Consider the following 23,461-nt stretch of genomic DNA (forward strand, 5'->3'; position numbering starts at 1 on the left):
CTTCATTGCGTCTATTGCCATATGCTTGTCCTCGCTTTGCAACATTGTATTTCATTTGCGTGTTGCTCCTTTCCCAAACTGGGCTCCCTTCTGCTTGGAACTCACTGGCTGTGTTTCTATTTATCACTTGATGCATGCCGAGGTCAGGGTCTTCTCCGCTGTCCCTCCGACACTCCTGTGCCTTCTCGCATGCCCAGGGGAATGACCACCTGTACCAGGCTTTCTCTTGGGAGTTTGTTTCCCAGAGCGACCCCCTTCGGGCTCCTAGGAGACACGGCTCCCTCGCAATGCCTTCTGCAGCCTTTTCACCTCTCAGGCCCTCAGTATCTCAGCACTTCGTTCTCTCTTGACCCATTTCGGGGTTCCTAGGTGACCCAGTTCGCCTGCCTGCTCGACCCCCAACTCGTGTGCCTTCACCGGCTCCAACTCGCTCACTTTGTGACTCTAGGCTCCACCTCTTATACCATGTGTAGCCCTCAATGTGTTTCAGGTGTGTGCGATTATGACTGAGTGCCTGACCCTGCCTGTCCTCATTACCAGCACAGGACCATTGCATATTACTAGGGGCAATCTTCCTAATCTAGGTCTTCCTTGTCTCACTTGTTGGGCTGATACAGAAAGCAGGGGAATTATAGGAGTTGTATCCCATAAAGGTAGAGGGAACATGGGGGGGATAACATGTCTCTCATTCTGATGTTTTTTTCCCACTCCCCAAGGACCCCCAACCCAGGTGATCCTGCCTTGCTTGTCCACCCCAAGTGTTGGGATCCAATAGTGATGGCCCTTACCTGGCCACGCGAATAAGGGATCCATGGGAATTGAGTAGTGAAACGCCCTCAGGTACTCTTACGTCCCGTCCCCTTTCCTCCATAATGTGTGGGCGTCCCTTCCTAGGGACGGGAGACAGAACCTTTTTCACCAGAATATCTTCTGCCCCTTTAAATTTAGAGGCACACGGGGGTGCCGCCCTGGGAGCATGTGCTACCGTGACTCGGCCCACTGGTGCTACTCCTCAGTCCCCTTTTCCGTGTTGATCGAAACGAGCCGATTTCACCAGCGCTCCTGGGTTTGGCCTGCCATGTAATTCCACGCACGCTTCCCCAGATCCTTCCCTTATCTTTTTGTCTTTGTCATCTAGGTACTACCCGGGGCATGTCGACTTCAGCGGGTTTCAGCAGGTGTCCAGCCTGCGAGGGACTCTTTCCCACGTCTGATCCCCACGCGGTTTGCCTCCACTGCCTTGGCTCTGACCACGGCTGGGAGGGTTGACTCCACACGCACTGAAGAACAGACTAGCCAGGTGGAGAGAACTCTTCGAAGCATCAACTCCAGAGGACTTGAAGAAGTTTGCCCAGCAGAGATCCGGGCCCAAGGGAGAGCCATTATTTTCCATCGCACCCCGTAAGGGCAACTTCTTCCTGAGGAAATGCCCAAGCGGGAGGCCCTGCTCGGGTTCGGTTACCAGCACACACACCAAGGCTAGCCCAGCTACCGGCCTTACGGCTGAGGAGTCTCCGGACCCTACTGGTATCAGTGCTGAGGGACCGCAAGGTTCTTCTATCAGGTCTACACCCGAGGGGCTGTGCCCTAGTACCGGCTCCATGTCCGAGGGGGTGCCTGCACGCAGCACTACCAGTGACAATGCCGAGGGCGATACGCCTTCCAGGCCTAGACCTGAGGTGCGGGATAGGCCTCATGCTCCAACACCAAGAGTCTTGGGTGAGGCCAGTTCCGCAGGGCAATGCACCACGACTCTGGCACGTGGCACACAACCTGATATAATGACCACCGCGCCAGACAACATGACTGCTCGTCCAATGCCACTCCTACGAACAGAGCAGGCGGATGGACAAGTGTCAAGGTGGTACTGGTGTCAAGGTGGTACTGGTATCAACCAGGTATGTGGCCTACCTTCTATCCATCAGTAGCACAGGGCAGGTTCCCCCTGCAACCCAGACTGAGTGTGCTCCTGCCTAAGCAGTCCCCAGGCACTCTGTCAGTATCCCCTGCCACCTCTTCCGCCTCCGAGGACAGGTTCTTCGAAAGGTTTTTGGGGCTGATGTGAACCCCCCCAGATAGGGGCCATCCTAAGGGATGCAGTCAAGGACTTGCTCCCTCCGGTCACTCCACCCTTGCCCTTAGTCATTCCGCCCATGGCTCTAGCACCACAGGCCCCAGCACAGCCCCCGCTGTCAGCTCCTTCGAATCCGCCCCCAGTGCAGCCAGTTCCAAGCCAGCCTCCGCAGCAGCCTCCAGCTGCGGTCTCCACACCGCAACGCTCGGCACCCAGCATCCCTCCTCCCGTGGTGCACCAGCCGGACACCCAGGTGGATACAGACTAGGAGGAGGACCCTGACACGCTGTCTTCAGCGAAGGCATTTAACAGGCTTGCAGGTTTGGCAGAATATCTGGGCCTTCCTCATCCCGAGGTAGGGCAGCCCGAGGAGGGGGCCTTGGCAGAGGTCCTCTCCCTGAGACCCCCTTCCAAGACAGGTGTCCTGATGCAGAAGGATGTCATCGCTCTGGCCAAGAAGGGTTGGCTCAAGCCACAGTCGGCCCAGCCTGTCAATCGGCGCCTCGATGCAAAGTATAGACAGATGGAGTGGGATAAACTCTTGCTCTCAATGCGCCCCCAGCCGCACTCATCGGTGATCGCTGCAGCGTCACTCCACTCTAAGCCTCAGTCGTCCCCAGCACCTCGTCCTTGTACGGGAAGAAGCTGTACTCCAACGCCTCCATGCACCTGCGTCAAGCCAACGAGGATGCTATGCTTGCAGCGGCTAAACAAAGGTGGCAGGAAATATCGGACTTCCTTCTGGAACTCCCAGCGCAGAGCCAGGCACGCTTTACGGTGGGTCTAGGAGAAGCCAAGCTGGTAGCACAGGACATCATGGTGTCCACAGTGGCCCACATCGCCACCTTTTGCCGGGCCATCTGCATTACCACGGACATGAGAAGGACGGCCTGACTTTGGGCTAAGTTCAACCCCGACTTTCAGGATCGCATATTGGACCTTCCTTTCGATGGTAGTTACCTCTTCCACTCTACCACTGACAAGGAATTGGATAAGAACAGCTGGCAAACCGTGAAGTCTTTATCTATTCTTACGAAAGCCACGCCCAAGGCGTACACCCAGTCGTATCAACGCTCCAGGCCTTTGGCGGGTTCCGGGGATTCCAGGAATGGAGGTCGAGACAACATGACCGCTCGCTGAGTCGGCACCGGCGCAAGCAACAAAAACGGGGCGGGAGCAAGGGCTTCTTCAAGTCCTCCTCCTCAGCAGAAGCCTCAGATAACAAAGGCATGACGCATCCCTCCAGGTCCACGTGTCTCCAGTGGGGGGCAGGCTAGCCTCTCGCATGCATTTTTGGCACTAGAACTTCGTGGATCCTCTCAGTAGTATCCATGGGATACTGCCTACCTATACCTCCCTCTCCTCCTTCCTCCCCTCCCCTTCCAGAGATTGGGACAGCAACTCTGTTGGCAGAGATCCGGTCGCTCGTCGAGAGCCAGTCAGTGGAAGTAGTACCAGCCTCCCAGAGAGGATTAGGCTTCTTTTCCATAATTTTCACCATGCAAAAAAAGAACCAGGCTGGCCTGAGAGTTGTGTTGGACCTCTCCACCTCTCCATCTCTCCACCTCTCCCTCCTGCTTAAAAAAATTCAAGATGGTTACGCCAGCACTTATTGCAGAGACACTAGACAGGGGAGATTGGATGTGCTCCCTGAATCTGAAGGTCCCTTACCTACACGTCCCGATTTGGCAGCCCCATCGCTTCTTCCTATGCTTCAGGATCATGGGCTGTCATTTCCAGTACAAGGTGCTATCCTTTAGCCTCAACTCAGCCCCCCAGGTGTTTACCAGACTCATTAATGCAGTGGCAGCCCTCCTCAGGGCCCAGGGCCACCATGTCTACTCGTACCTGACGACTGACTCGTCAAGGCGAGATCCCCGGAGGGGGTTGTCCACACCTCCTCCGCGCTTATGAGTACACTCCATGACCTGGGTTTACCATCAACCTCAAGAAGTCTCAGCTGCAGCCCACGCAGAGCCTCACCTTCCTGGGCCTTATCTGGCATAAGAACTTCCGAGAAGGTATTTCCTTCGCTCGACAAGATTACGCCCATCAAGAGTGCCACTACGCACTTCCTTACCAGACCAGTGACTTCGGCTTGGTGGTACCAGCACCTACTGGGTATCATGGCAGCGGTCTTCTTGGCTGTGCCACACATCAGGCTCCAGATGAGGAGACTGCAGCTGCACTTCGCAGCCTCATGGAATCGGGAGAGGGGCTCCCAAGCAGAGCTGGTCAGCATACCGCCTTCTCTCCACTCGGACCTCACGTGGTGGTCCAAGGACTGCAATCTGCGACGGGCAGGCCATTCCGGCAGTTGACTCCACATGTTGCCATTACTACGGACTCCTCCTTAGAGGGCTGGGGAGCCACTCTGGGCAGCCACAGCGTCCATGGACTCTGGACCCGGCAGGAGCAGGAGTCGCATATCAACTGGCTGGAACTCAGAGACATTTGGCTAGCCCTCAGGCCTTCCTTCCGCTCATTGAGGGCAGGACCATCCTGATTCAGACTAACTACTCTGCCAGCATGTACTATGTGAACAAGCAGGAGGTTGCCAGGTCCCTTCCGCTGTGCAACCTAGCGGTCAGCATGGGGGAATGGGCCCTGGAAAACAACATCTACCTCAGGGCCGTCCCCCTCCCGAGGGAGGCCAACTTGGAGGCGGACAGACTCAGCAGGCTGGCAGCGGACAATTACGAGTGGCAATTGAACGACCAGGTGCTGCAGGTGGTTTTCAACACATAGGGCCATCCTCAGGTGGATCTATTTGCCTCCTCGAGGAACAGGAAGTGCCATCAGTTGGCGTCATGGCAGGGACTAGGCCCCGGCTCTCTGGGCGACACCATGCATATTCAGTGGGAGAGCATGACAGCCTATGCTTTTCCACCCACACCCTTGATACCCAGGGTACTCCACAAGATAAAGGGGGCTTGTCACCTCAGCATCATATTGATAATGCCTTGGTGGCCGGCGAGACCGCGGTTCTCCGAATTGCTCATCCATTCACCTTCCGCTGGGCCCAGCACCTCTACTCTCCCAGCATGGGGGCAAGGTTCTCCACCACGCTCCTCAGAAGCTAGCCCTCACAGCTTGGTTCCTGAGCAGATCACCCTCAAGCACCTGAACCTATCTCAGGCTAACCTGGAGATCATCCAGGGCGCTAATATCAAGGCCAATAGGAGCCAATACAGGAGTAAATGGAAATCAACCCCCTGACCTGCACAGTGGACAATGTGCTCTTTCTCAGCACACATTGCCCACTCAGGCATACAGGTGGACACTGTCACAGATATAGGGGCCTACAGAAATTCAGAGGAGGTGGTCTTCTCCTCTTCCAACCCGATAGTCAGGAAACATCTGGCGTGCCTGTCCAGGCTGTACCTGCCCAACAAAACCCAACACCCTGTGTGGGACCTCAATGTGGTGTTGGGCACCATAGTGCACAAACCCTTCGAGCCAGTGGCGTCTGTGGACATCAGGCTAGTCTGCGGACATCAGGCTAGTCACCATCAAGACAGCTCTGCTAGTAGGTCTCACATCTGCTCGCAGAGTAAGCAAGATCCATGCTCTGGTGGCTTCAGAAACCTATAGCACTTTCCACAGGGTTAAGGTGGTCCTGCTGACTCACCCGGCGTTCCTACCTAAGGTACCCTCTGCGTTCCATCTAAATGAGGAAATGGTCCTACCTACATTCTTTGCTGACTCAAAGGACAAGGCTCAGAGAGTCTTGCAGTGTCTGAATGTCAGACGCGCTCTGAAATTCTATATGGATAGGACCATGGGCTTCCGCAAGTCAGACGCACTTTCGTCACCTTTGGGGGCTCCAGACCCGGTTATCAGGCATCCAAGGCCTCCATAGCAAGGTGGATGGTTGCGGCTATCAAAGAGGCCTATGAGGGGCAGGGCAAGCCGCTGCCAGCCAACATGCACGCCTATGCCGTCATGGCCAATGCCACGGCCATCGCATTCCAGCGACAGGTTCCATGGCAGGTCATAAGCGGGGCAGCTACCTCGGCCACCCCTTCATCCTTCTGTAAGCATTAATGTTTGGACGGCGGCTCCAAGTCAGACGCGGCGTTTGGACGGTTCTAAGGAACTTGTTTGCTCAAGGAGGGTCTCCTCTCCACCCTGGGGCTACATTCAGTTGTAATCGCCCACACAGTATGGAGGAAAGGGGACGGGACATAAGAGTAATTACAAATTACTCACCATAGTGACTAACATACTCTTAGTCCTTGGTCCCCCTTCCTCCATACGTCCCACCATCCTCCCCCCTAATAATACTGGTGTCATAAGGCAATAATGAATTTTGATGACGCGTCAATGGGGACTGAGGAATGGCACCGGTGGGGCGTAGTCAGAGTAGCGCATGCTCCCAGGGCCGCACCCCCGTGCGCCTCTAAATTTAAAGGTGAAGAAGGTTTTTCTGGTGAAAAATGTTCTGGTTCCCGTCCCTAGAAAGGGTCACCCACACAGTATGGAGGAAAGGGGACTATCTTAGTCCCTACGGTGAGAACACATTTTTTCACACTCATCAATTAATAACACTAGTGCAATCCCTGTACATGGAGAATAAGGCAACGGTTGGTTATGGGCTAGCTGGCGATGTCACTGAATTATTCCAGTTTACTAAAGGGGTAAGACAGGGTTGTGTACCCGCCCCCTCCTTTTCTGCATATACATTGAGGTCATTTCTGTATTTTTGACATGCTGTATGGACCCCCCAAGATGGGACAATCAAGATATCCGGCGCTGTTCTTTGCAGACGACAACGCTGTTCTGTTGGCCACTTCAGGACCACCCTAGCAGCATTTTTGAAGATATGGAGGGATCTAAAACTGGTCTTGAACATGGAAAAAACAAGCCCATGGTCTTTAAACCTAGGTTTGCTAAACGTTCTGTCATAGGCATCGGGTTAATGGTAGCATACTTGAAAAGTTTGTTTTCTATGACTACCTGCGGGTAAGATTTCACAACAGTGTTTTTTGGACTGCCCAGCTGGACAAAGCAGGATCCACCCTCGAGAAATACAGTGGAGCAGTAATAAACATGCCAGAGGAGCCATCTCACCAGCCCTGGAGATCGATAAAAAGCAGTCTTACATTTGCCTCGATTGGGTCAGAAATCTGGAATTATGTTAACATCAAGAACCTGAATATAAAAGAAAATACCTTTTTAAAAGGCTTTGCTAATGCTACCCCAGGGTTCATCAAATGCTCTTGTTCACTTGGAAACTGATGTTGCCCCAATAGGGTGGGGGTTGGTGCTGCTGTCAGGCCCTTTATATATTGGTTGAGGCTCGGCCACACTCAGGATTTGAAAAAAATATCAGGAAGCATTGGTTCATGTATTGATCCTCGATGGGGGCACAAGCTTTCACTGCGTTAAGCATGTAAGAAACACCTTGAGTGTCCTGAAAGAATCTGCACTGTGGATGAAACCCTAGAATGTTGATGGGCTCTCTATCTCAAGGATCAAGAAAAGCATTGCTGGCCGGTTAAGGGACAAAATGTTAGAAGACCGCTATAGGCTTAAACTGGGTCCGGGTTATTTATTGTGCAAACCGGAACCTGGGTTGGAGAGGTTCCTCGATACTCTCACCCTTTCTTATTACTTGTATTGTTTGAGCTTTAGGATAGGCACCATTATTGTGGCCACGTTTACCAAACTATGGGAGAACATAGGCTGTGATATTTCTCCCTTATGTGGCCTAAACGAGGAAACTGTTGTGATGGTTCATACAGAGTCCTCACAAAGACCCTACCTAAAGTCTCCTCCCAGGTGGCCAGGGGAAGGCATCCGCTACCTGATCCCGACCCTGGGGGTGGTATTAGCTGGTAGGAGAAGGTCCTGTTGAGAAAGGCGCAGTATTTGTCCTCCTTAAAGGAGGAGGAGTCAGTGATGCCTGAATATGTAATGGCTTGCTGTTGAAGGGATCCACTCTTTCCCAAAGCTAATATTCTTGATGGTGGCTGAAATTGGCATACCCAATCATGTATTGGGAGTAAGAATTCCCCTTCCAAAGTCACTCACATTTATAGAGGTGAAATCTCATTGATCAACAGGGGAATGTTGAAGATGAATCTCTAAATATTCACATCTCAGATTCTGAAAACCCTAATTTCCCTGTAAAGCAAAGCAATTAATTAAATCCTTATGCTACTCCATTAGAAAAGATAGTTAAAGATAAAAGTTCATTTAGTAACAATATTTTTATTAAAAGGGGTACGTTGAACATTGTGGACTTGATGTCCCACATTGCTCAAAGTACAGGGACGAAGAAGAGGGAAGCAGAGGCACTGGACTGCAAGTAGCAGGTTAATGGGGTTAATGACCCACACCTGAGAGAGAGAGACTGGGAGGCATAAAAGTCCCCCACAGGTGCATGCCATGGAGAGTAGCAGAGAGCAGTAGTGGGAGCTGGAGTGATTGCAGTAACTCCACATTGCGGTTGCAGCTGAAAGAGAGCAGAGACGGCAGAGCTACCATTGTGTGTCAAACGGCTTCCGATTCTGAGAAGCTCTTTTCCTTCAGAGACCTTGATTGCAGAGGATGCGCAGAGGGAAGCGTATTTGTAAAAGCTTCCTCCCTGTAGACCGTGGTTCCAGAGGTTGCTTTGAAACTGAGAAGCCTTCCCCACAATAATGTAGGCTCTGGTGGCAGGCAAACACCAGAGAGCTTTTGGAGCGAAGAACGCTCCTTTACCAACCGGGGCTGGGCGCAGAAAACAGTGAGAAACAGTTTTTTGTGCCGGGCGGAGCAGCACAGTGAGCGTACACACCCGTCAAACCCAGTGAGTTCACTAGCCTGTTGTGGCCCTGGAGTGCTCCATGATTGCCCGCTGGTCAGGTCCGTGTACTATGATTACCGAACGGATGTAAAAAGAGTAAAATGGCAGAAACATAAGTGTTTTGAATATCGAACTGATGTAAAGCAGGATATTAATGATTTTGAATGCCAAGCTGATACGAAGTGGAGAAAGTGGCAACACAAGAACTTGGCGAACAGACCAGCAAAGTGTTTTTGAAGGTCAGCACAGTTGCCAATAACACGAGAGGGCAATATTACTAGAAGCCAATACAAACCAACATTGCCAAAGCAAAAAGAGGGCAATTAAGAAGCAAGTTGTTTATATACCCTATGGTCGGACGGAGAACAAATCAATACGGGGGACTGACTGAAACAAGCATTGTCTAAGTCAAAGAAGAGCAGGAGTGGGAGAAAACCATTATCAGTTCTTGGTAAATGCAAGAGTCGGAAAACAAGAGTGACAGGAAGGCTGCCCTTCTGACAGAAGGTATTCTGGAGGAGAGGAGCATGACCTGCAGGACATGTGACAATCAAAAATGTGGAACAAACTGCGCCAATGTGTCTCGTGTTCTCCCAGAAGTAGTAGTCAAAATTGTTGTTGTGAAAGTCTAAAGACTTTATAAGTTGTGTGAAGTTGAACTGTGCCACAGAAGTACTTGTAGAAGTATGAGTAGTTTTATTAGTCCTGGCAGGAGAGTACACCAGGACAAGGGAACCTTGAATTTTAGACCTGGCAGGTCAGAGGATTAGGTCAAAGTTAATGTGTACTGTGGTGTGTTTAAAAGTGTTGAAGTGGCAAGACCACTAAAGCACATTGTGAATTGTTGCAGAATCATCCTGACAGAAGCATGTATGTTTACACTGATACTGTGGAAGTTTACATATTTTCTCAGAAGCAGTTGTGTAGAACTCTCTGCCACCAGTGGAGTGATAAAAGACTTACTGAACATTTTGTACTTTTGTCCAAGTGAGAGACTTACTGGAGTTAGAGGAACTTTATTGGACCTTTGTCGCAATACAGGCTTTCTTTATTCTTTTTTGAACTGTTGATTGAAATCCTGTTTGAATCTGTGGAAGGGCATATCACCCAGGTTATCAGGATAAACAATTAGCAGGTTTTGAATATAACAGTTTTTTATTTTATCTGAATTGCCATATATCATCTTGTTGAGTTTGTTGTATGTGCAAGTGTGAGGGACAGAATCCTTTTGTTAGAGTGTTCCCTTTGATAGGCAGGCACATCCTCGTCAGGGTAGGGATAGTAAGGCGTTTATCAAACCCTTGTAAGTTAATAAAATGTCATCTTTTGAAAAACCTTCACGAAGTTGTCCGCTTTACATTTCTGACCCGTCACTCTGTGATTCATTTTATTCTCTCCTTCTGAGAAATGTTTATCTTAAACCAATGTTGCGAGCTGCGTGCTGTCTAACCATAGCCCATGCTGTGGCATATTGTAAAATCACTAGCAACTTGGATACTGTGCACCTAACTCCAAAGTATAATCATAGGGGCTGGATGTTGGAGACCATGTATTTGGATGTGTGTTCTAATTGTAACCAGGAGACATTGTGTATGGTCGAGTATCTTACCTAGAATAACAATTAAAGATGTATCGAATGGAGCAGCGAACACATTCATGTGGAAATGATGGCCTGCCTAGGGGCATAGGAACTTATGTAAATAGAGAATTGTAGGGGCTGCGAGTATCTTCTCCCCTTTTCTTTTAGACATGCTCATAATTTAGACTATTTTTACTATTTTACTAAGAATTTTACGGGACTAGATAATTACTGTTTTTTATGTATCTCTATTGTACATGACGTAATGTGTTTGTATTGTTTTTACTTTGTTCTTTATGGCCCTTTGCCAAATAAAGTATTTGAATTGAATTGATAAGTCTTTACATCGCATTCCGGTTATGATGAAATTAAATTAGTAATGGAAAGTGCTGGAGGCAAATTGATCACAGACCTCTGGAATGACGACTGTTCTTTAGTTTTGAAGGAAGCAGGCATTTCTCTCAACCTTTTGTTGACTAATCCAAATAAAGCTAGAGTCAAACTTTGGATAGCACATTGGCTGTCCACTCAAGAAGTGTGTAATAAATATAAAATGTATAAAAACCTCATGATGGCACCTAAAGCTCTTAATGTGCTACCAACATATTTAGGGAAGTTCCTGTGTTTCAATCTCTGTAACACATTTTTAAGAATTAGGTTTAATGTGAGATGTTTTAGCGGTTCGATCAAAGAACTCCCAATATGACGCAAATTGTAGGTTTTATCACTTGGCATGAAAAACATTTATCTATATCGAGGATTGTACAGCATTGAGGGGACAAAGAAGTAGTGCATTTGATCAATTTAAAGTAGAGTATAATGTGTTGTCCCGAGAAAAATGGCTGGAGATGGTATTATGTGGTCGATATACTTCATTAACTATAGCAACAGTGACATTTGTCCAATCATTGAATATAATGTGATTATTGTGAAGTATTTTAGGAAAGTTATAAACAAATTGTATACTTGTTTTGTAAGCTATGAATTTTAGGAGCATTTACAATTTATTGGTCATATGGTTATGTGATTATTTGGTATTTGATGATGATGCAATGGGATTTTAACCAATGAAATGTTTAAATAATGCTAGAAAATGTATGTGTAATGTTGGGTAAAAGTTCTGAATTCAACTATAAACCTAATACAAAAAAATTATAATAGTCTTTCCCTTTATTAACATACCTCACGTAGATTCCCAAACTACCACATGGGTATGTTGCTTACCATTTTTGTTATAGCTTAAAAACCTACAGGAGGTAGTGTCTGGAAGCAGGCAGTGAAACAGGATCAGGCATCTTCCTTGGCGGGTTATGGCAGAATTAAGGGTTTCAAAATGCTTTGGTAACAGCAGATTTTATCATAGAATCTTTGCATCTCCGGTCTGCTGACAGTCTCTCTAACTAATTTGTGCAGTAGAGAGTGCAGGTGTAATTGTACTTAAGTCCCTTGAAAGTAATATTTAATTTCTTAGTCATGCAATTTGCTTTTATTTAAAATGTTTATGGTTGATGTATTTGTCCATTGGTGTTGCTCAATCCAAATTGTGTTCTGTCATTCTAACTCCCCCATAGCTGGAACACAATACTTTGTGTGCATATCCATATAAATTAAATGGAAATAAAATAAATATTAAAAGTAATTTCAAGTAACAGCTAGAAGAACTAATTCATATTTAACTGATTATGCATGTTCATTTTACTAATAAGAAACCATTTGTCTCTTCCTGATAGTTAAGTCCCACGTCCAGAGCTAAGAAGGTGCCTCAGGGTAGGACCATTCCTCCAATGGGTCCAGAGACCAAGGTGTCCGTGGTCTGGGTTGAACAGTACGACGATATAGGTATCGTTTTTATTGCAAATGTAAACTGTTTCATATATAAAATGATAAGAGGTAAGGCAAGTTGGTCTCTAGGTATGGGATTTAATTTTTGTGAAAGCAGGATATACAATAGTAAACTACAATTGGGTGCTTATGTTCACTAAAAAAACAATTGCAGCTAATGTATCTGTTGGACTGGTGTCAAACTTCCCAATAGAAAGGAATTTTCTTGACATGCACCAATCAAAACTGTTTACTCATTCTAAGATTTTGTTTAGAAGACATTTAGTTACATTAAAGAAACTGACTGTAACCAAATATGTATGTTTTACATGTACAGCTGGTGAGTTATTGCTATGTCTATATAACTGTTGTAAAACATGTTTATCTAAGACATTGGCACCATTATTGTAAACTAACGAGACGTCATGTTATTATGGTGCCACCAGAAGATAGGGAAAACTATGCCTGTATTTCATGTTCATTTTAATAGAAGTTAAGTATGATTTGAACGTTTTACTTACAGCACATCTTACCCATAATCATTGTTGTTCCTCATACTTGAAGACGTGGCCGTATCAGTCCAGGCAGGGTCCAGGCAGCTCACCCTTCGTTATATTGATACCTACAGCTACAGCACAAACTACACAATATCACTCATCTCAGGCTACATGCGAGGAATGTTTTAAAAAAAATAGATTCATGGGGCTAATGAGGTAAATGACTAGCATCCTCAATGATTTAAAGAATGTGCTCCTCAGATGCAGCCACAACCTCTGCCACTGCTGCTGCGCTGGCCATGCTACCCACAGTAGTGGTGGTCATCCACTTCCACAGACGCCCTTATGTCCCGTTCCACCTCACAATCTGTAGGCCACAGTGGCTCCTCTAGATAATCAGATACAACTGGACACAATGGCACCACCTCCGACCCATCACCTATCAAATCTGCTTACAGCAGCTGGACTCCAAAGAGGCTAAGGTGGAAAGCCCAGTGTCTGCAGTCAGTGGTGTCGCTAGGAGGATCTGGGGGGGCGAGCCCCCCGTGAAACCCTGTGCCCCCCTACCTAAGACGAGCAGTGACCATGTTCTCCCCCTACTTTTGTCTGTGTCCCCCTCTGTGCCCCTCCTAAATTTGATTCCTGGCGACGCCACTGTCTGCAGTATACTTCCGTGATCGTATGGGTAGGGTGGCTAGATTTTTAGGGGTTCCTCCTCTACAATCGGAGCAACCAGAGGCAGGAATGCTGGTGGAAATATTGACATGCCTGCCTTCACATTGATCAGCAGTTCCACTTAACAAAAAATTATGGAAGAAGCCACACTCTACGCCTACAATCCATAAAAGACTCAATTCTATGTTCGGGCAATCCCAGAGACAGTCCAGGCCTAGGGCGCCGATTGCCAGAGGAGTGGCATTTTATTGCAGTTTATTTTCAATTTACTGGTTGTCATTTTTTAAATATAAAGCCAATTTTGTTTCTTCGAGTCTGGCTGATCCACACCACTGCACTAGTAATTTTGAACTGTTAGTAGCCATTCGACTCTGACAGCTGAAGTCTTTCCTGGCCAAACATATATAGATATGCTTGATATTTACAAACGCCTTGTTAGGGTGATTTTTTTAATTTTCTTTTAAACAAAAAACGAAATGCTTACCAAAACCAGCTTGCTTTAGCCATTTACTGATTCAGTAATGCAACTCCCACATCTTCCCAGAATGTTCTTTAATATGCAAAACTGCCAAAACTTAATTGTTTTTATTAGTGCCACTCCACATTATCTTTGGAGTTCTTTCTAATCTATACACATATCCACTATGTTAAGCAATTAATTTTATATTTAAATGCAAGGCATGCATTGCTTAAACCATTGCAATAATGAGGGGTTTCCCTTCAGAAAAGTAAAGGTTAAAAATGATGCATATTTTTACAATATTAAAAGTATGCCTATGCTTAGGTCAAGCACAGACGTCTCACACAGTGGCACTAAAATAATGTTAACGCCCCGATACCTTCGGGTTAGGAGCGCTTTATAAATAAATAAATAAACAAGCAAGCACACATTTTCCTCCGCAGCCCTACATTTCAGAGGTCTGTGGCCTCCCAAAAGATGCAAGAATGAAATAGATCATGGAGCAGTTAAAACAGCTCAGAGTAATAAATGCGCAAGTGCATTAGGAAACCTGTGAAAGGATACCCAAAGCCATAGATGGTGCAAAAAAAAACTGTGTGCCAAAGGTACACACTGTTTCACAGCTGTAAAGAAGTTCTCCCGTAAAGATATCCATTAAGCCATCTTTACAGAAGCTTTACCGGCAAATGGCACCCCTGATGGGTTTATCATGTGTCATTAATGACATTCTGTTGCATGCTCAGTAATACCAGGAGAACCAACTGGGAAGTATGTCACACAATGCATAACTGTGATATTTATAAGGAATCTTCACGTTAATTATTTTTTAAATGCAAGGTACAGCTTTACTGTGAAACAGTACTTCAAACGACAGCAAGACCTCAATATCTATACCCACAAATCTCAAAATGTTTCTATGTATTGTACAGGTCAACCAACTCTACAGAATTAATACATATTTTAAATTACCTTAAATACAAGCTGGCAAGACCCATAACCTAATCCACACCCACAAAGGTAATATTGTGCTAGAACGCCCAATACATTGCTCAATTTTACTCTTGCAGTGTTGGGTATTTTGGACAATGGCACAAACAGAAATGCTGTAAATGGTATATGTACCACTTCATTTGTTATAAAAGTTGGCTGCATTGTGCAGCTACAAAGAATGTTCTTGCTTCCCACACATGAATGTTCAGTGTCACCATTATCCATTACTCCACCCTGAGAATGCACAGCCAAAGATTTGAAGAACCTTCTCCAACTGTCTTTACTGAGGTTTTTAACCCCAGGCAGAGTTTACCAACTTCACTTGTGAGTTCGCCATTTTAATGGCGTTCCATCCCAAGGGATTGGAGGTACATTGACTGCAGCAGGTAACTTGCCTTTTTTCCATTTTGCCTCCTGCTATCACCAGACCTGTATTAGAAGGGGGTTGAGTTCTTTATATTCAACATTTTTATAGGATGTGCCTGTACCACTTGCATATATTTCATATGTAAACTTTATCAAGACTGGATGTAGAAATTTAGTTATGTTGCATTAATATTACGGACCAGTCCAGGTGCTTCTCAGAGTGACAGCAGGTGATTTGTGAGAGAAACCAGATGTTAGCAGTGAAACTAAAATTCCTGGGTTCCAACCTTCTCTTACTTGTGTACAGTTGGCAGATGCCTTATATTCTGATCGCTTCCTGTAAAAATTGTTTTCTGACATGACCAAAAGTAGATATTTGGCTGTAACAAGTAACTCTAATGCACTTAGAACACACTGCCTTCTTTCAAAGCTTAGGCAGCAATGAACTGAAAACACTCTTCCAACTAACATAACATAGAAGATAAGCTTGAATGAATAGAGAGGAAGCAACAACTTTCTAATCCCTGCAACCTTAAACATTTTATGGAACCAAAATTGGGACAAAATGGGGGTGAAGGGCGTAGTTTGCACAATGCAGCAAGTTTGTTGAATGGGTGGAATCTGGTGAAGGTGCAGAGTCTGGCAGAGTTGGAATAAATTTGGGCGGGCGCCCCCATGCACTTATTTGGGCCTAGGACAGCAACTAGCCTAAATACGCCACCGAGTGCCAAGTCTCAGATTCTGTAGTGGTCACGACCGATTCTTCTATGGAAGGTTTGGGGCCACTCTTGAAGCTCACTGCGGGCCCTGCCATTTGGTCTCATCAGGACCGGCAAGAACATATATGCACTTTCTAGTGCAAGAACACCTGGAGGGGCATCAGTGCCACGCTCATACTATCAGCCAAGCAGCAGATGCATTTAAGAGAAGCCCTGTTGGGCTCGAACTTAATTTGACCGATGATGTGTCACCCTATCTACGGACCAAAATCCCTTTAAAAATGTCAGCCGCTGATGCAGTGCCAAATGCCTCGGTCCTGCAGCACTGTGTATCCGCCTCCGCATCCCTGTGACAGGATGCCCCCCACAAAAGCCCTACACTAAGGCCTTCTCCCGTCTGGCCATGTCCAGCCATTAACAGCGTTCTACGCTTTTCTGTAGCTCCTGTACCTCAATACAGTGCCCCTACTACACTCCCCCTGTGGAGCAGTCTCCTCGCCTCTTCATCAGCCTGCATGGAACCTCGCCCACTCACCCACACTTCACAAGATAAACGCTACAAAATTTGAACTGCTATCCACACGCTGTGCACTCGTTTCGTCTCTGCTGGCCTCCGTTCCATGAGATACAGGCCAATATCAATGAGCTATCCCCGACACAATCCTTGCAACACTTAACTGAGCGGTGCATATGCCCATCTCCTATACCAAGCCCCTCCGCCTACGACCTAAATGCCTACGTCCACCAACTCTATTCCTACCCCCAGCTGTCCCTGCGCTCTCATCAATTCCCAAGCGACTACCAATGTTTACTGTGCTCACACTACGGCTCCTTAACAGCTGGTCCATGACCATGCAACTACTCCCAGACTCTTCCGTACCCTCACCCTCCCTACCCATTGCCCCTCTTCCCACTCCACCCCCCCCCCCCAGCCCTCCTGTTCCAAGCCAACTCCACTGAAGGTCCATGCACTCGCACACCTCTGAGCTTGAGCTGCAACACACACCCTAATTCCAGCACTATACATACCACTGCCTATACCATGCTGAGAAATCTTCCCATCCCCACACCCTTCCTTCTCTCTCACCTAGTGGAGACCCTAAACCTAGCAGCTATCACACGTTAATTCCTTGCTCATTCTCCTCACCATCTCTAGCATTGCTACACAGCAGCAAATCCAAAACAACCAAATTTAAAACTGCTACTATTGTTCCAGTACCTACCTTGCTGTCTCCCACCTCAAGTAGTGCCATTCCCAGCAAACCTACCGTGTCTAATCCAGATATTATTAGATTCGCTCTAGCATCCACACGGCAGTCTACCACCTCTAACAGTGTTAAATCCATCCACTATGAGGGTCTGCGCTACAAGACCCCTCAACAGTACTACAAACTGCCTTCCTCTTTACAGAACTCAGTGTTGGTTTGAAACGTCTCCAGAGATTGCATTCTAGAACTCTACCACCCATGCCAATACCTGGACCAACATATCCCATTCTGGGATCCGCTAGAAACACCAGACTCTCCTCTCGTACCATCCCCCCACCTAGTCACGCCCCCTGGCCACCCTGCCCCACAATACCCTACCCAGTATTAAAGATACATCTCAAGTGCGCACTGATCTCTTGGAGCCCACGCTATAGACATACATGACCTTTATTATTGATCATGACCTTGATAAGTTAGCCGTTATGGATTCCTGGCTACACGAGGCCTCAGGACTGCTACTATTCATAGCCATCCCTCCTAACTATTCCATCTTATGGACTCAACACATTAGCACCTCAGGAGGTGGTGTATTCATATTTATTAAGTTTATATAGTGATTTACATTACAACAACAAAAATACATTAAATAAAATAAAAGCATAAAATTACAAAACATGAGACAAACCATCAAAAACATTATGTAGAACAATTTACCTAGGTCAATAAAAGAGAAATAGAGCAGAGGAAGGTAGTGAGGGAAGTCAGGGCGGGGGAAGAAGAGAATTCAAGGGGGAGGGTAAGGAGGTATAAGAGAGAATGGGGAAGATGGGGAGATGTAAGAAGGAGGGAAAGAATGAGGGATGTAGGAGAGAAGTAGGGGAAGTAAGAGGGAAGTCAGGACAGGGGGTGAAGAAGAAAAGATTTCAAGGAGACGCAGAAGGAGGAGTAAGAGGAAATGGAGCGGATAGAGAGAGGTAGAGAGTTCCAGTGTAGGGGGGCAAAGAGCTAAAAGGATCGGAAACGAGAAGAGGCACAAGGAGATGGAGGAACAGTGCGTAAGAAGAGATCAGCAGATCGGAGGGAGCGAGAAGGAGTGTAGAGAGAAAGGACAGAGGAAAAGTAGGGGGGAGCGAGATCATGAAGAGATTTAAAAATGAGACAGAGGAAGTTAAATTTAAGTTGGGAGTGAAAGGGAAGCCAGCCAAGATAAGAAAGCGAAGAGGAGATGAATCATGAGGAGCAAGAAGACTAAGGGTACGAATGGCCGAGTGGTAGAGAGATTTGAGAGGAGCAAGATGAGAGGCGGGGAGTCCAAAAAGGAGAGAAGAACAATAGAAAAGACGTGAGAAGATGAGGGAAGAGATTAAAAGTTTAGTAGCATGGAAGGTAAGGGAGGAACAGATTTTGCAAACATTGAATAGGTGGTAGCGAGGTGGTAGTGACAGGCGCGGGAGGTAAGAGAAATGTGGTGGGTAAAGGAGAGGGTGGAGTCGAGGTAGAGGCCTAAATTGCGAGCAAAGGCAGAGATAGGGAGGTTAGTAGGGGGAAAGAGAATAAAAGAAGGGGGAGAGGTAGGGGGAAGCGTGTTGGAGGGGAAGAATAAGACTTCAGTCTTATCAGTGTTAAGGGAGTGAAAGTGGGATGACATCCAGTTTTTGATGGCAGGAAGAAAGATTAAGGTGGAGTTCAGGAGTGAAAGAAGAGGAGGAGAGGTAGAGCTGGGTAGAAATGGTGTTTTATGCCGAAAGAAGAGATGATGGGAGCAAGAAGGGAAGTGTAAAGTGAGAAAAGGAAAGGGCTGAGTACAGAGCCTTGGGGAATGCCGAAGTCCAGGGGGAGAGTAGAAGAGGTACGACAAAATTGTTGTATATAATGAATTCGTAAGGTGTGAATGGGCCTGACGGAGGGAAACGCCGGTTCAAGCGACTGAGCTTCTGCGCCCTTATTGCCAAATCTTCAGTCCTCCTTAGGAGCATTGACTGCACCCAGGTACCAGGATACAAATCTCTCCTCCTGAAACTCTCCTTTAACCCACAGACAACTTACAACCTACACCTCCTGTATTGCCAGCCAAGCTCAAATCAACCAGACTCTGACATCCCCCTCACGATCACTCCTAGTTAAACCCTCCACCAAGTTCATCATTCTAGGTGACCTCATTCTGGGATTTAGCAATGCAAGCATCCCAGCTGATGAATTGTACACAACTAGTCAGCTCTCCCACTCACAGTAAGGGACACACTTTAGACTGGATTCTTACCAACAACGTGACCCTTGAAATCTCCAACATCTCTCCTGTATCTTGGTCTGACCACTTCCTTGACTATCAGGAAGCATCTTCATCCTGATGATCTTGTGCCCTCAGCAGAAAATGCAGATAATCCCCAAGGACGCACTCAGAGCCGACTTTCCTGCAGAGGTGCCACCAGTAATCCCTCAAGTTACCCCACAGGGGCCAAAGACCATCCTGACTGACACTCCCTGGATCCAAATACAATTCGAGGAAACCATGGGGAAAATATCCTTTTTTTGTGAACTTCATGAGCAGGATGCCTACTCCTCAAAAACCCATGGAGCAACCTCCTATATCAGTGGTGCCTGCTCCACGCCTACCCTTGCTTATGCCCCCTCAGGCTGTCATGTCGACGGAGGCTTAGCAAGGGGATCTGCAGCCAGATCAAGCTCACCAAGACATGTTGATAATCGACCAGGATGACCCCGACCAAGATGTTGACAACACCTTTCTTACAGGACCAGGATGACCCAGATCTTATCCTTACAGACCCAGTCGACCCCTCCGCATTTGAGGGCAGTCATACGTCCCCAATTGCTCTATGAGTTGCTTAGAAAGGCAGCCAACCATTTTGGGATGCAAATCGAGGATTCGAGTCCTACAGGGACCGACTTCATTGAGGACATCCTCAACGGGAAAAAGCCCATCAGCCAGGCTATTCCTCTCCTAGAGTCTATCAAAAAGGGGGTTTCTCCGTCCTTGTCTACCCCCTCCCTTACTAAAGAGGTCAACCGACGGGTAGAAAAAATATTTAAGCCATCTCCATCCGACCCTTTTTACTTCAAGGGCCACGTCAAACCGGATTCCCTGGTGCCAGAAAGAGAGCTGGTATTCCACTGTCCACCTCTGAAGCATCTCCCAACAAGGAGTGCAAAAGACTATACACGCTAGGTAAGCTTATTACTACTTCGAATGGATTGTGTCCTCCCACGTATTCCTCATCTTATGATAAATCGTTATCTCCAGCTTCGCTGCTTCGGGAAAATAAATTCTCGGCAGAGGGCGCTGTGCTCGAGGGTGTGGCGTCGATTGTCCCTTGACAGACTCCGTACTATGTTGACGTCACTGATGGTATAAATAGAACGAGCCGTGCCTGTTGCTTCAGTTCCGTTTTTCCGATCGATTCGCTATCGAGAACGGCACGCTTGAGATTTTCTGTGAAGAAAATGTCGTCTTCTTCGACTCCTTCGAAACGCCCAAGACTGGTTTCAAGAAGTGCGTAGATTGTGGATCGAAAATGTCGATCACGGATCCTCACTGGATTTGTCTTTGGTGTCTCGGTTCCAGTCACCGGACCGACGACTGTGGTTCCTGCCAATCCATGACCGAGAAAGCTCTATCGGTGGGGAGGGAAGCCTCTAAGAAGGCTACGTCCAAAAAACATAAGAAAGCGACTGATTGGGGCCAGACGCACTTGCATCCTCGGAAGATTTTCTTCCCTTTTTTCCTCTCTGGCTCTCGCTAGCGTTCGTTCACTAGTCTGTCTATGTCTTTCAAATTAGACTTTCCAGATTGTTCATCGTGTCACTGTCGCTTCGCGAGGGCGGATCCCCATCCTCTTTGTCTAGAGTGTTTGGGTCCGGAACACCGTTGGGACTCATGTTTTTACTGTGACTCCCTTTTGGTCCGGTCACTTCAACGTCGGTTGGAGCGGTGGGAGGAGGTGTTCCGACGAACTCCTCCTTCGCATTTTCAGGCGTTCATCGATGAGAAGAAGAAACACCTGGTAAGTTCTTTACTTTTCAGTGCATCCCGGCCGGGGGATACCTTTCTGGGTTCCTCTTGGTCCGGGAGGGGCGTTGATCACTCTGTCACCGGGGTTCGCCCTGAGGTGCCCGTTGGGCCTAATAATTCTACCAGAGTTTTCTCCAATGGTCTCCGTAAGGGGCCTGTGAACACCGGAGTACGCTCCGAAGCCCCTCCTGTGGGGGCTGTTTGTAGACCCAGTTCTACTGAATCGTGGTGTACCGGAGCTCGCTCTGAGGCCTCTCTGTCGGCTTCCCTCAAAAACAAGACCGGGATGCGTCCAAGGCCTTGGCTGGGCTGGTTGTTACCAAACGGATGTTCGAGGCCCGTGCAGATAAGGCTGTTACCGGGCCTGGGTCCGAGGTCCCTCGTTCAGAGGCTAAAGCTACCAACAGTTCTGAGAGGCCGGACAAGGCTTTGTCGGTGAAAGCGGTTGCTCTCCGTTCCCGCTCTTGTGGTAATACCAGATCTGTTGAGGGGGCAAAGAAGCAAAGTTCTTCTTTTACCGGCAGTGCCGAGGTCCTTCCTTCGAAGGCTGATTTGGCGGTTGGTATTTCACAAAAACATTCCAGGCCTCATAGTACCGGCTCGGCCGAGGTTCCTTATGTTAAGGCTAAGATTAAGACCCCTGATCCATCGACGGCGACCTCTGCCTCACTTCCGCACGTGCCGCAGTTCCCCTCAGATGAGGACAAAATGGCGCCCGTTCCCGCCACGACCTTGGCAGCCATTTTAGATGCTACCCCTACAACTACGCCACCGGCCTCTGGTGTAGGGCGCAAGCCCTTGGGTCAACCTAAGGTCCCTTGTGCGCATCCTTACCAGCCGTTTATGATTGGAACGCCCGGATGCCTCTTCCGCACAATGTTCGTTGCCCGCAGGGGCGGCTCCTTTGATTTATGTGGATACGTCGGTGGAGGGGCCGGTGTGGCACCCTTCCCCGTTACGGCCCTGGATTTGTCCACCTCATAAGAGACCTCCTCAGGTTCCGAAGCAATCTCCTGAGGACGTTTTTTTCGGTACTTTTCAAGCACTTATGCGCACCGACCCCATGAGGGAATATTTCAAAGGGCTTTTCAAGGAGATATGTCCACCTGCGCCTCCGGCTCCACCCGTTCCTCCTGTGGTTCCGCCAGCGCCTTCCTTGCCTGTGGTGCCTCCCCCGGCTCTTCCGCCTGTGCCTCCATTGTCCCCAGTGGACAAGGCAGTGCCTGACACGGCTCAGCAGGATCCTGACCTGTCAGATGGTACTCAAGGCGATCAGGACAACGAGGACCTTCCCCGCTCTATCAGAGCCTTTCATGACCGGGTACTGGACATGATGAGTTTCTTAGATGTTCTAGTGCCCGAGGCACTCGCTCCGCAGGAGGGCGTGCTTTCTGGGGCGTTCACCCTGTCTCCCTTGGAGCGTAACGGCCTGTTCCTGCAGAAGGACGTTCTGGCCGAGGTCCGAAGAGTCTGGAAAAAGCCACACTCAGGACTTTTTGTCAATAAGAAGATTGACGCGAGGTACAGGCTGTATTCTTTGGAAGAGGTGGCCATGTCGTCTTGTCCGCCTCCCTCCTCCACAGTGGTGGCTGCGGCTACGTTGCAATCCAGACCTGCAGCATCCTCTTCCACGACGGCTACTCGGGTCTTGGGAAAGGAGGATAAGCTCCTGGACTCCCTAGGGAGGAAAATGTTTGCCAACTCAGCCTTGCAGCTCAGACAGGCCAACGCTGAGTTGATATTGGCGGGAGCTAACATGCGGATGTGGAAAGGTATGTCGGAGTTTGAGGAGCACATCCCGGTTGAGAAGTTGGAAGACTTCAAAGGAGGCCTTTCCGATGCCAGGGTCTTGGCCCAGGATCTCCTGGAGGCTGTGGCTCACCATGTAGACACCTTGGCTCGGGGCCTGATGCTTGGGGTTGATGACTCATAGCAGGCGTGGCTACATGCCACTAAATATTCTAAGGAAGTGCAAGACAAGGTGTTGGACCTTACATTCGATGGTAAGGAGCTTTTTCATTCTACTACTGATGTAGAGCTCACCAAGACCAAGGATAGCACTCAGACGGCTAAATCATTGTCTGTTCTGGGCAAAGCTCCTTTCAAATCCCAGAGACCGTTGTCGCAAAGTCGGCCCTCCTCTGGTTTTAGGGGCTTCCTCGAACGTAAATCTCGCAGAGTGGATACTCCTGTGGGGAATAACCGCCGTAGACAACAACGCACACGGTTTTTCTCCCGCTCCTCAGCCTCCT

The 23,461-nt window shown here is 47.9% G+C and overlaps 1 protein-coding gene across 6 annotated transcripts in view; it reads left to right on the forward strand.

The window, feature by feature from the left end:
• The window catches only part of RALGAPB (Ral GTPase activating protein non-catalytic subunit beta), a 2,501,232-nt gene that overhangs the window by 2,303,691 nt on the left and 174,080 nt on the right, over positions 1 to 23,461 (forward strand). For all 6 annotated transcript variants that reach the window (XM_069652125.1, XM_069652127.1, XM_069652128.1 and 3 more), the window contains one exon: positions 12,177 to 12,285. In XM_069652125.1, the coding sequence (XP_069508226.1) occupies positions 12,177 to 12,285 (109 nt within the window). The remainder of the gene's footprint in view (positions 1 to 12,176; positions 12,286 to 23,461) is intronic.

This window comes from Ambystoma mexicanum, chromosome 3p, assembly GCF_040938575.1.
Source record: "Ambystoma mexicanum isolate Mex_15411 chromosome 3p, UKY_AmexF1_1, whole genome shotgun sequence".
Taxonomy (NCBI): Eukaryota; Metazoa; Chordata; class Amphibia; order Caudata; family Ambystomatidae; genus Ambystoma; species Ambystoma mexicanum.